General features: G+C 45.8%; 1 protein-coding gene across 2 annotated transcripts in view; it reads left to right on the top strand.

The window, feature by feature from the left end:
* The window catches only part of znf609b (zinc finger protein 609b), a 109,230-nt gene extending 98,682 nt beyond the window's left edge, over positions 1-10,548 (top strand). The window contains exons 4-8 of one of the 2 annotated variants that reach the window (XM_030106938.1): positions 200-287; positions 3,513-5,817; positions 5,924-6,290; positions 7,097-7,453; positions 9,271-10,548. In XM_030106938.1, the coding sequence (XP_029962798.1) occupies positions 200-287; positions 3,513-5,817; positions 5,924-6,290; positions 7,097-7,453; positions 9,271-9,314 (3,161 nt within the window). In that variant the 3' untranslated portion in view covers positions 9,315-10,548. Of the gene's footprint in view, positions 1-199; positions 288-3,512; positions 5,818-5,920; positions 6,291-7,096; positions 7,454-9,270 lie in introns of both variants that reach the window. The other variant, XM_030106856.1, reaches the window with a different exon arrangement.
* The last annotated feature ends 605 nt before the right edge of the window (positions 10,549-11,153 follow it).

Below are 11,153 nucleotides of genomic sequence, written 5' to 3'. Positions count from 1 at the left end.
AGTTATCTCAGAGAAAAAAAACATTCACTCATTGTATCATTTCTTGATAATTCCACGGCCATAAAATCAAATTAATTGAATCCAGCCTCGTTGAAGCAGATTAAACCAGTCGGCAGCCTGAGAGCCGAAACCATTATTCTGGACTGGAGGCTGCAGCCGCTGTTACTGCAGACTAAACCCCCCCTCCGTCTGTCTGCAGGCATGCTGGTGGTCAACGTCACCTGGAGGAACAAGACCTACGTGGGCACGCTGCTGGACTGCACACGGCACGACTGGGCTCCTCCTCGGTAAGCAGCTCTGCGACCGCCGCCGCTTTGCACGCTGTTAGATTTACAGCCCGGCGTTGAGGGGGGTTGGAGGGGTTGGGAGTGGGCTGGGCTGTAAATGTCAAGGTAAAAGGGAGTCCGCAGACGTCAGGACTCACTGATGCGTTGGCTCTTTGTGCTCCGGCCTCTTGTCCTTCACGTTCTGGCTGATATGAATCTGCCGCGGCCGCATCGGCTCAAGGATAGACGGACTAATGCACCAAATTGCCGGAGCGCCACTGGACCGGCTGAGTACATGTTAGTCTTTATGTTGAGCCCGGAGAAAGCAGGATTCATTGGCAGGCGGCGAATGTCCCTGGAGGCGGCCGTGGAAATAGAAAGCTACTCTAACAAGCCAGATTGCAGAATCCAATTATTGGACTAATAGCTTTTTCTCAGCACTGTATAACGCTCTCTATCACAAAGCCTGCAGTTTCTTAGATCAGTGCTATGTGGGCAGCAAAAGGTGTGTTTTTTTAGTCATTTCTACATACTTTGTTATGCAAACTACAAGAATGTGTAAAATACAAGCAGTTGCTTTGATTCCAAACACCTGCACCGTATCTAAATGTAAATAGAAATCTATATTTGAAATGCATGGTTAAGTGCAAGAGAGGGAATTTAAAAAAAAAAAAAAAACCCAATCCAGATTAAAGCTGTGCTAATGGAAAACAAGGAGACGCTGCATTGCACTAATGCATCACTGTATATCAGGACGCTGCGGACATGAGGCCTGCTGGGCTGCGTTTGCCCACAGATCCTCTTCCAGTTTGCAGCATGACTACATTAGGGACACACCATGAATAATTCAGAGCTTTCAATGGACTGAATATAAACCTGGGCTTGTAATGAGTCTGAGTTCCGGTCCCGCTGTCAGACTGCGGATGTATTTGCGTCGCCTGCCGGGGCCGAAACCGTTATGAGGGACTTGCAGAGGACGCTGTGCGTCATCCCGGCCACGGTGTCTGACTGTGTCACAGACTGCTAACCTTCACTGCCGTGCTCAGAGATAATTACATTACTGTTATGGAGAGATAAGGCCAAACTGCTATTCCAAGTATTTGAACGACTGTTTTGATTACCGGGTAGCCCGAACGCCCGTGGCCGGCTCCTCAGATGATGTTTACATGCCTTTCATTTGGAGAGTCACGTGGCTTCGTCCAAAGCGCCGCCTGTCCCAGTATCGGCTCGGTGTGTTTCAGGCACGGGACAATAGTCGATGTGTTTTGATATGGCTGTCGCTGTTTACAGCAGCGCCGAGACTCCAAAGAGCTGAAACTCCCCACTTTCCTTCGTGTTATTACTGAATTTCCTGTGAGACAATGTGGACTTGTGGCTTGTTATTTGGCAAATCGACACAGTAAATAACAGAGTATCTGAGATTCCCAGAGAAAATATGAACAAAGCGCTCTCAGATAAACTTCAGGCGAGGTCTGGCCAAACGCTGAAGTAACTGAATAGCTTGGTTTGACATGAAAGATAAATTGTTGAAATGCATCACTACGAAGGCCTTGGGAGACCGTCGCAGTTTCCAGAGTGGACTTTTTTTTTTTTTTTTTTTTACCTTGAAAATCAAATGTTTAGCTTCTGTGCTGTTCTCTAATGGAAAATAATGAGGGCAACAGGGATTTACTTTCCAGGTACTGGTGCATTTCGCTGAAGATCACTTGTCACATCTTGATTACACACAGATGATTTCTATTATCCAAAAACAATCGCTGTACCTCTGGTGAGATTCATTTGTCATTTTCCATCAGAGACGGTTGAAAAAGCCAATTATATTCACAGTGATTTAATCAGATCAATCAACCAAAATGGAATCCTCCCCTTGGGGTATTTACAGGAGGAGGTCACAACAATGTTAATTTCCAAGTTTGTATCTGAGGCCCCGTTTATGAGAAGTTTTCAAGTGAAAACGGAAAACTTCTGTTGTGTTTTGGGCGCCACTTTACATGACAAAGGTACTCAAAGTAAAAGCTTTCTGAAAGACCGCAAGGGGTAAAAACGCAGGTTTCTCTGAAACGCTTTTACAGTTGACAGCAACCGTAATAACAATTTGTTTTGGTACGAATGTCTGTGTCCTCCCATTATTCATGTTTATAGTGTATTGTTTTCTCCAGCATGTTTGTAGTTTCTTTATGAAAACAAACAACAGCGTCAGCTGGTGGACCAACCTGCTAACTACATGGTGTTCAGTGTTTTTTCTGTTTCCGTGCAAAAAGCTGATGTCTTAACGCAACAGTTTTCTGAAGAGAAAACATAAAAACAATTCACTTTCACCTGAAATGTAAAAACAGGGCCTCAGTTTCCTTAAAGGCTTTGTTTACAAGTTAACCTAACTTTGCACACCAAGGCAAAAAGAGAAACTGTCCTTGAAATACCAAAGCCAATACAAAGTATAAAAGTTGCCGCAACAACGAATAAATTGGCCCTGCTGATCTGAACCCAGAAATAAACATCAACACTGATGGTGCCATGAGGTTAGAGTTGATGGGTCGATCAGTTTTTAGAAATATCTCTTCCAAACTCAAGGCTGTTGTTCTCAGTCCTCTAACAGGACCGTGACCCCCAAACTGCCCCAGTGGTTAGCATTGGACGGTGGTCACTCTCGTGACATCCACAACTTCTGGAGTTCAGTTGTACAGACAAAATTTGTAGCTTGAGCTTGTCAGTACCATCAGACATCCGAGAGGCTCTAAACTGTTCCTTGAACCCATTTTACCAGACCTTTTTCTGCTTCCAGCTTTTTTGGATGAAGAAGTAAACTAAGTGAAAGAAAGCTTCTTGTAAAGAAAAGCCAGGAGTTATGTTAGCACAGTCTGACACTTCACACAAGATGTGTTGGCCAAACCTTTTACTGGCAATAAAAAAAACCTGCAGCAGGTCTGTTTTTTTCCTCACAGCATGCAGTATGTCTAGCTGGGAATTTAACCTCTGAACCAAACACGAACCATTTTCCTGATTTAACACCGAAGTTGGAAATAAGTTTCAAATGTTGCTGCAGCAGCACATAAAATTACTGTCTAAAAGAAGCAAACACACACTTTCTCTCCAGCAATGGTATCACGAGCTAACCTGAACATCTCACAATGCCAACAGAAAGCGAGCTGCTGAAAAGCCCCCAGATTATTTAACTTCCTTACATTCCTTAACTGTGAATTAAGATTTTCCACTACTAACCAACTCCAATTGTCCCTCCAATTGCAGGTTTTGTGAATCTCCTACAAGCGATCTGGAGATGAGGAACGGTCGCGGTCGAGGGAAACGCATGAGGCCGAACAATAACACCCCGATCAACGAAAACAGCAACTCATCAGACAACAAAGGAACCACCAACAATAAGACACGCGCTGCGTCCAACAGCAAGGGCCGACGGGGCAGCCAGACGCCGTCGGAGCGCCGCACTCCACCCAACAGCAACGCAGAGGACATCAAGGCCAGTCCGTCCTCGGCTGGGAAACGCAAGACCAAACCGGCCTCGGACATGGAGCCCAATTCCAGCTCAGAGGACACCAAAGGCAACAAACGCATGCGGACAAACTCCAACAGCGGCGGTGTGGGGCCCACAGGTCTCGGCATCCCCTCCATAAAGACGGAGCCTCTTCCACCTCCCCTCGACCGCAGCTGCCCCTCCCCCGTCCTCATCGACTGCCCGCACCCCAACTGCAACAAGAAGTACAAGCACATCAACGGGCTCAAGTACCACCAAGCCCGCGCCCACAACGACGACGACATCAAGTTGGACTTGGACGGAGACAGTGAGTATGGAGAGGACTCGACTCTCCATCCTGAGCCCGGAAACTGTAACGGAGCATCCATCTCTCAGAAAGGATGCTCATCTCCAGCTCGCTCCGTTACTCCAAAGGGCAGGAACTTTGATGCTCAGAGTCCTTCTCCGTCTCCCGGCAAGTTTGGTTCAAAGCAGAGTAAAAAGAAAATGGCCGAGACAGATGCAGAGGCAGCAGGCACGCCCATGGACGGGTGTGAAGACGGCCCGTGCCTCACTGATGAGGCCAGTAACGATGGTATAGACGATAAGAGAGGATCTGATAAGTCAAAAAAGGGTAGCGCAGGCACAAAAGCAGATAAGATGGCTCAGAAAAACTTGAAGTCACCACGGCCGCCAGGGCCTGGTACTGCAGGAGCGCAGCAGATGTACTCTTTTCCTCCGGGAAACCCAAATTCTTCTCCAGGGCTTACCCCGATGATACAAGGGGTTCCTAAGAGCCCCCAAATGAAGGGCACACAGCCCAAAGCCCCAGCGATTGGAGATCCTGCCTCAGGTAGCTCCAAAGACAAAAAGAAGAAGGACAAAAAGAAAAAAGACGGGGGAAAGGACGCTGACAGCCCGAAGCCTGCAGGGAAGGGAGGAAAACTGGAGGAAGGGAAGCTTCCGTACTCTGAACCTTGTGATCAAGGGAATAAAGGGGAGGGGCTCCTCAATGGATCCTCAGATCCTCATCAGAGTCGCTTGGCCAGTATCAAGGCTGAAGCCGACAAGATTTACAGCTTCTCGGACAACGCCCCGAGCCCTTCCATTGGCGTTGCCAGCCGGATAGATGGCAGCGGGATGCCGCAGCCTCTCACGCCACTTCACGCAGTGAACCAGAACGGTGCTGACAACTCATCTGTCAAAACTAATAGCCCCGCATATTCAGACATTTCAGACGCCGGTGAGGATGGTGAAGGGAAACTTGAAGGCGTCAAAGTCAGGACTGAGGACCAAGCCATCAGGGAAGGTGTCAAAAAAGCACTTTTTCCAAACCAGACACCCAACAAAGATTCCCCTTACTATGCTGGTTATGAGACTTATTACTCACCCAATTATGTGAACCCCAGTCCTGGCGGCCCAAATCCGGGCACGCCGGCAGCTGAAGGTCAGGCTAAGATCAAAAGGGAGGATGAGCAGGATCAAGTTGACGAAAAGGTGAAGGTTGAGGTTCACGAAGACCGAAAACCCGACAGCAGCGGTCCTGGCCAGCCCCAGCAGCAGCAGCAGCCCTCGGTCATCCAGCAGCGATCCAACATGTACATGCAGCCTCTTTACTACAACCAGTATGCCTACGTTCCTCCATATGCATACCATCCCGATCAGGCCTACCATAACCACTTGATGAACACCAACCCCGCCTACCGGCAGCAGTACGAGCGGCAGATGGCGGAACAGCATCGTGTGGCAGAGAAGAAGTCTGACGTGATCATGAAAGAACGCGAAGCCTCCATGAAGGAGGAGTGGAAGCAAAAGAGCCCGATGCCGCCAAGCCTCTCCAAAGCGCCGAGTCAGTCAGACATGGGAAAGACGCCGCAGCCCCCAAGCAAATCCAGGGACTCGCCCTCTGAGCCCTCCTCCAAATCCATGGGAAGCATGAAGGGGGAGGACGCAAAGTCCCAGCAGGCCGAGGGGCTAAAAATAAAGCTGACTGAAGGTGGGCACCATGGAAAGGAAGACTCGAAGCAAGCTTTGGAGTCCAGAGGTCAGGTGGGGATGGAACAGGCCATGTGGTACAGACAGGTAAATACCAGACTCTTGTGAGAATGTTTTGATGTTTTTTTTTTTGTTTTGTTTTTTGTTTTTGACAATTTGTGCTAACTAGAGCTTTCTTTCCTGCCTTCAGCAGTATCCTGAGAGCCAGAAGTCCCAAGGAGAAGACGAACACCAGCAACAACAGCCTCGATGGAAGGACGAAAGGGACAGGGAGCGGGAACGAGATCGGAAATTAAAGGACGAGAGGGCCCGACCCAAGGACAGTCAAACTGGGCCCAAAGAGGACGGGAAAGATGGCAGCGATCCCAGAATCACCTCCGAGGAGCATCGGGCTTTGAGCAAAGACTCTCGTTCTAACCCCCACATGCAGTTCTCATCACCACTAGCACAGCACCAAGGATACATGCCCTATATGCACGGTTACCCCTATGGACAAGCCTATGACCCCAACCACCCTGGATATAGGAGCATGCCTTCAGTCATGATGCAGAATTACCCAGGTATGACCATTGATTTACTCCATGAGGCAAAGGTAATGTACAGAATGAGAAGGTTTGGGATTCACACCATAAGATTTGGTGAGTGACACTGATTTTCTGAGTCTTCAGCGGTTCCTGAGCTTTACTTTGGTCATGTCTAAACAGTGAGCAAGTGGATGACCTTAGGGTGCACAGTCAGAAACACAAAGTCTTCAAGCAGGCTAACAGGTCAAATTAATATGGAAAATAAAGCATATTTTCAACATTCTCACTTAGAACGATGTGGAAATGGGGTCTGAATCTCTTCAACAATAATAATAATAATGCATGTTGACAGCTGCAGAGAGTCTTTAACCAACATCAACCATCATAAAGAAAGGACTGGGAAACATTGGGAGAGCCAAAAGAGCAAATTCATTTCATCTGCTGGATTTTCAGTGTAACATGATGAGAAATACATGATCCTCCTATAGAGGATGTGGGTTTTCAGGAGGCATCAGTCAAACTGACATGAAGTTGATGAGATGTCCTTAAGCTTTGCTGGTAAAGCAGTGGAGACTTGTGGTTTTCTCTTTGTGGCCACTGAATCCACGTGAGTTTGACACTCGTGCTCTGAGACTTAAATTCTGCCCCTTTAAAAGAGAACTATCATCCAAGTGGCCGCTTTCAGTATGAACCCGGTTTCCTCTGAATGGGATGTAAACACAGCATCCACGGGGCCAGATGTGGTGAACCACACTGCCGTGTTTACAGCATGTGTGTTTATTGACCAGCGCAGAGTGATCCATGGCAGAGACAGTGGATTAATGCCCCGTTCTCCTCCTCAGGTTCCTATCTTCCTGGAGGTTACCCCTTCTCTCCCTACGGGGGTAAAATATCCGGCGGCGAGGAGCCCGGCGACAAGTCGCGCGCCAGCCCCACCGTCACCAAGACGGCGACGGACTCCAAAGCCCTGGACATCCTGCACCAGCACGCCAGCCAGTACAAGAGCAAGTCCCCCACGGTGGGCGACAAGCCGCCCCACGAGCGGGAGCAGGACCGGGGGGCGCCCGGGGACCGGGACCGGGACAGGGAGCGGGACGTGGACCGGCCGCGGTCGTCGCCGTCGCAGCGCATCATGCCCTCCCACCACCACCTGGCGTACCCGCTGCTGTCGGGGCAGTACGACCTGTCCTACGCCACAGGTCAGCCCCCCAACCCCCCCCCACTGCACCTCACACCGTTCAGCAGCAACATGCAGACGTTTTATGGAAAATATATCGGGGAGAAAAAGCAATGAGGGGCGAGAGAAAGAGCACTGTTTCTCTGAGAGCACAGTGGAATTTACTTCACCTCATCCACTCTTAAGTACAATTTCAACCACACTGTGTATGAAATACCCCGAAGTACAAATAACTGATAGTCATTTTGATTTTTTTTAATGTAATTCTTTGACCTTCTGATTGGAAATGAAGACATTTTTTAAGTAACAATGTGGTATTTTGTCCAAAAATCTCATGTCACACACAGTAAAATCAAATTTACACAATCTATGAAACATGGTTTGTGGGACAAGTGAAAGAGCACTGTTAGACTTTTTTACTGTATTTAATTATCAGTTGCAGTCTTTACATACAGGGAAAAGCTTTACAATTCAGTTATGGGAGTATTTGTAATCTATTACTTTATGAATTCAAATGAAACATACTAGATTGACGATTGATGCAAACCTGTAACTTCTTATGTTATGATATGATTGTGTAATGGAATATCGTCATAAATTCATTTAATTTAATCATTGAAGATTTAAATGGTGGATCAGTGGATTACATTTAAATACATCGTTCTAATTAAGCAGTATATTATAATATTGTGCTTTTTCCCCACATGTACAGTGGCTTTACATCAGTACAATTTTAACCCTGTTATCTCAAATAGTCCACAATACTGTTAAATTATAGTAATTTGTGTATGTTTGTTTTTTAAAATAATAAAGACTAAATTATGTAATGTAGTTTATCAAGTGGTAGTTCACATAGTTGAGTTCTATCAAGAAAAATCCAAATGAATCCATTGTTGTATAAATTAAGGGTGTACTCAGTTAAAACCCATAAGAATTTGAATCAAATAACAAATGAAGAATGAAAAAAACATTTTGTTGTGTTCATTGAATTTCAATAAACATTTCAGTAAAAATGACAATAATCAATCTAGATGAGATGATGATGTTTTTTTCTGAAGAATAAATGAGTCCATGAGGGAAGAAAGGCTTACACGTCGTTGCGTCAGTGTGTTTGAGTATTTCCCTTTCATGATTACCCAGAAGTCGTGTTGCAGTTTGTTCCTCCTCGGAGGCTGAACCCTGCAGGCGCGACGGCTGCCGGCGTCCTGCAGAAACACTGAAGTGTGTGTGTTCCTGTTCCTCTGGCAGCAGCCGGACGCTCCGTGCTGCTGCAGCTTCCAGCCCCTCGGCTCATCCGTCCTCAGGTCCTCTGAGGACAAGTGGATCCCTGTTGATAATAGAGACGTAGGGGAAGACGGCCAGCTGCTGCTGCAGCCTGCGCTGACACCCAGTGGCAGATCTCTGCTGTTACACCCAGTTTAAATCACTGCAGAGTGAAAAAATGATTAGTCTGTGTTTTCACTGAAAATGACAACTAAAATTAAACAGCCAAAAACTGACCACCTTCAACTTTTTTACCCGTTTGAACCCAATCATCTTATAACTGCAGAAATCTTCCAGAAAATGCACAGAATAGTGTATTTTCAGTAAAATGCACTTAAAGTATGAAGAATAACAGTGTTTGGTTTACAGATTTTACAGAACAGTTCATATGTTAATTATGTTTCCACATATTTGATAAAGACTTCAAAACTGTAACTGAATACTTGCCAATAGTGACTCTATTAAATACATCACGTGTCTTTAATTTATTTCTAATGCAGATGTGTTGAATGTGAAAAAGACTTCCCCGGTGTGTGAGTGTTTTCATGTTGATGTGTGTTTTGTGTGTGTCTGCAGGGAAACCCGACCGCCACACCTCAACCCTGCAGAGATTCATGTGACTGGCTCACATGTGAGGCCGCCTGCCGCTCTTACCTTTAGACATCAGTTCAATGGTGTTCCTATCCACTGCTTTTTTTAGTTCTTTCTGCCCCAAACTGAGGCAGACTCTTCTTCTTTTTCTTGTTTTGTTTGTTTTTTTTTGTCCTCTCCCCTCTTTTAAACAAAAAGTTTTTAAAAAAAAGACCCAAAATTCTCCCTCCAAAAAACAAAAGACATAAAAAAATAAAAATAAAAAAAAAAACACCTTGTACTGTAAGAGAACTGCTGGAATCCAGGTTGAAAGCCATGACTCTGCCCCAGCGCGCAGAGGAAACTGCCCCCTACCCCCCCGATCTGCCCCACCTCCGCCCCCCCCTCCAACCACCACCTAGTCTTTGCACTGTCAACAAACACAATGCAAGAAGAGACGCCGGGACTGAACAGCTTCTTCCTCTTCACGCAGAAAGAAATGGGCCGGGGTGGGTTTCAGGGAGGGCGGGGGGGGGGCGGTGGGAGCCAGGAGCCAAATGACAGGTTCCAGAGCGACGACGGGACGAGGAGGGAGCGGCTGCTTTGTTCAGAGACTCCAGAGCCTGAGGCGTCTTCATCCTCCTCCTCCTCCTCCTCACTTCTCCTTTCAGGGATGATTTTACTTTAGGTTTGTTTTTCTTTAGCGAAGGGACCGCGAACGCCTCATCATAGAGCCTCCACCCCCCCCCACCCCTCTCCACCCCCCTCCACCGCCCTCCGCCTCGCCTCATATCGTCTCGGTGTCTCACGGTGAAGCCACGTCAGCCGCGATGCCTTCAGGGGCCTTGGTTTCTGTACGACTGGCCTGTTTGGTTTTAACAGCTCCATTGTGCTTTTGGGGGGTTTTAACTGTACAACTGTAGTTTTTTTTATTTTTTTTTTGTATGAATGCTTTCTTCTTTTGTTTGTTTTAACTGCACAATTGAGTTTTCTAAAAAAAAAACATTTTTTCAAAGTTTTAACTGTATGATTGACAGGATTTAAATTTACTTTTTTTTTTGTTTATTTGTTATTTTGACTGTACGATTGCTTTTTAAAGTTTAGTTTGTTGTTTTGTTGTATGATTGTTTTTTTTGTTATGTTCAGGTCTGCTTTCCGTTTCCTGTAAACAATGTGAACTTCACCAGGCGTGTTTTCTTCTGCTGTAATATAGACTTTTATCCTACTTTCCACCTGCATAAATGTTCATATTTATCTCAACATGCAGCTTTTTAAAGAAAGAAACCTGTTAAATACGTTTTTTATCCTTCACAGCGTCGCTGGATGTGTGTGTGTTTCCCCTCAATCGCCACGTTTTTGTTTTCTTGCCAGATTTTCTAAAGAACAGTTTGTGTGAAGTGGCTCACGTGGCTTCACCGTGCAGGATGACCGACTCATCCACGCTGTTATGAAAATGTTTCAGTCGCTTCCTGAAGTGTGGAGCTGCTGCCAACCAGAATCAGTCAAATCTGGGAAAAGCTCCCTGGGTGCTGCCTTCAGGAGCTGTGGGAAACGTGAGAGTCGGGGGGAGGACGCCTTTTCTGAATGGAAGTTTGACAATAAATCGAGATTAAACTGAATATAAATCAAAATGATGATATAAGCTGAAGTGCAGAACTATAAATGTGACAAATACACATTTATATATTCACTGGATGAGTTGTTTTTAGAATAAAACACACTTTGGCTTGAATTTATTGTAAGTACAAAAGAGTAAAAATATAAAAATGGGCGTGGCAACTGTATGTCAATTTTTTTTCCACAATTGAAAACATCTAACATGAGAAAAAAAAATGTTTTTTTATTATTAACATTACAATAAATCCTGATAGTGTGAAAATATATTGAAA

The sequence above is a fragment of the Salarias fasciatus genome, chromosome 1 (assembly GCF_902148845.1).
Source record: "Salarias fasciatus chromosome 1, fSalaFa1.1, whole genome shotgun sequence".
In the NCBI taxonomy this organism is placed as follows: Eukaryota; Metazoa; Chordata; class Actinopteri; order Blenniiformes; family Blenniidae; genus Salarias; species Salarias fasciatus.
The sequence above is the reverse complement of the archived record's forward strand: the minus strand, read 5'-3'. Positions and strand labels throughout refer to the sequence as shown.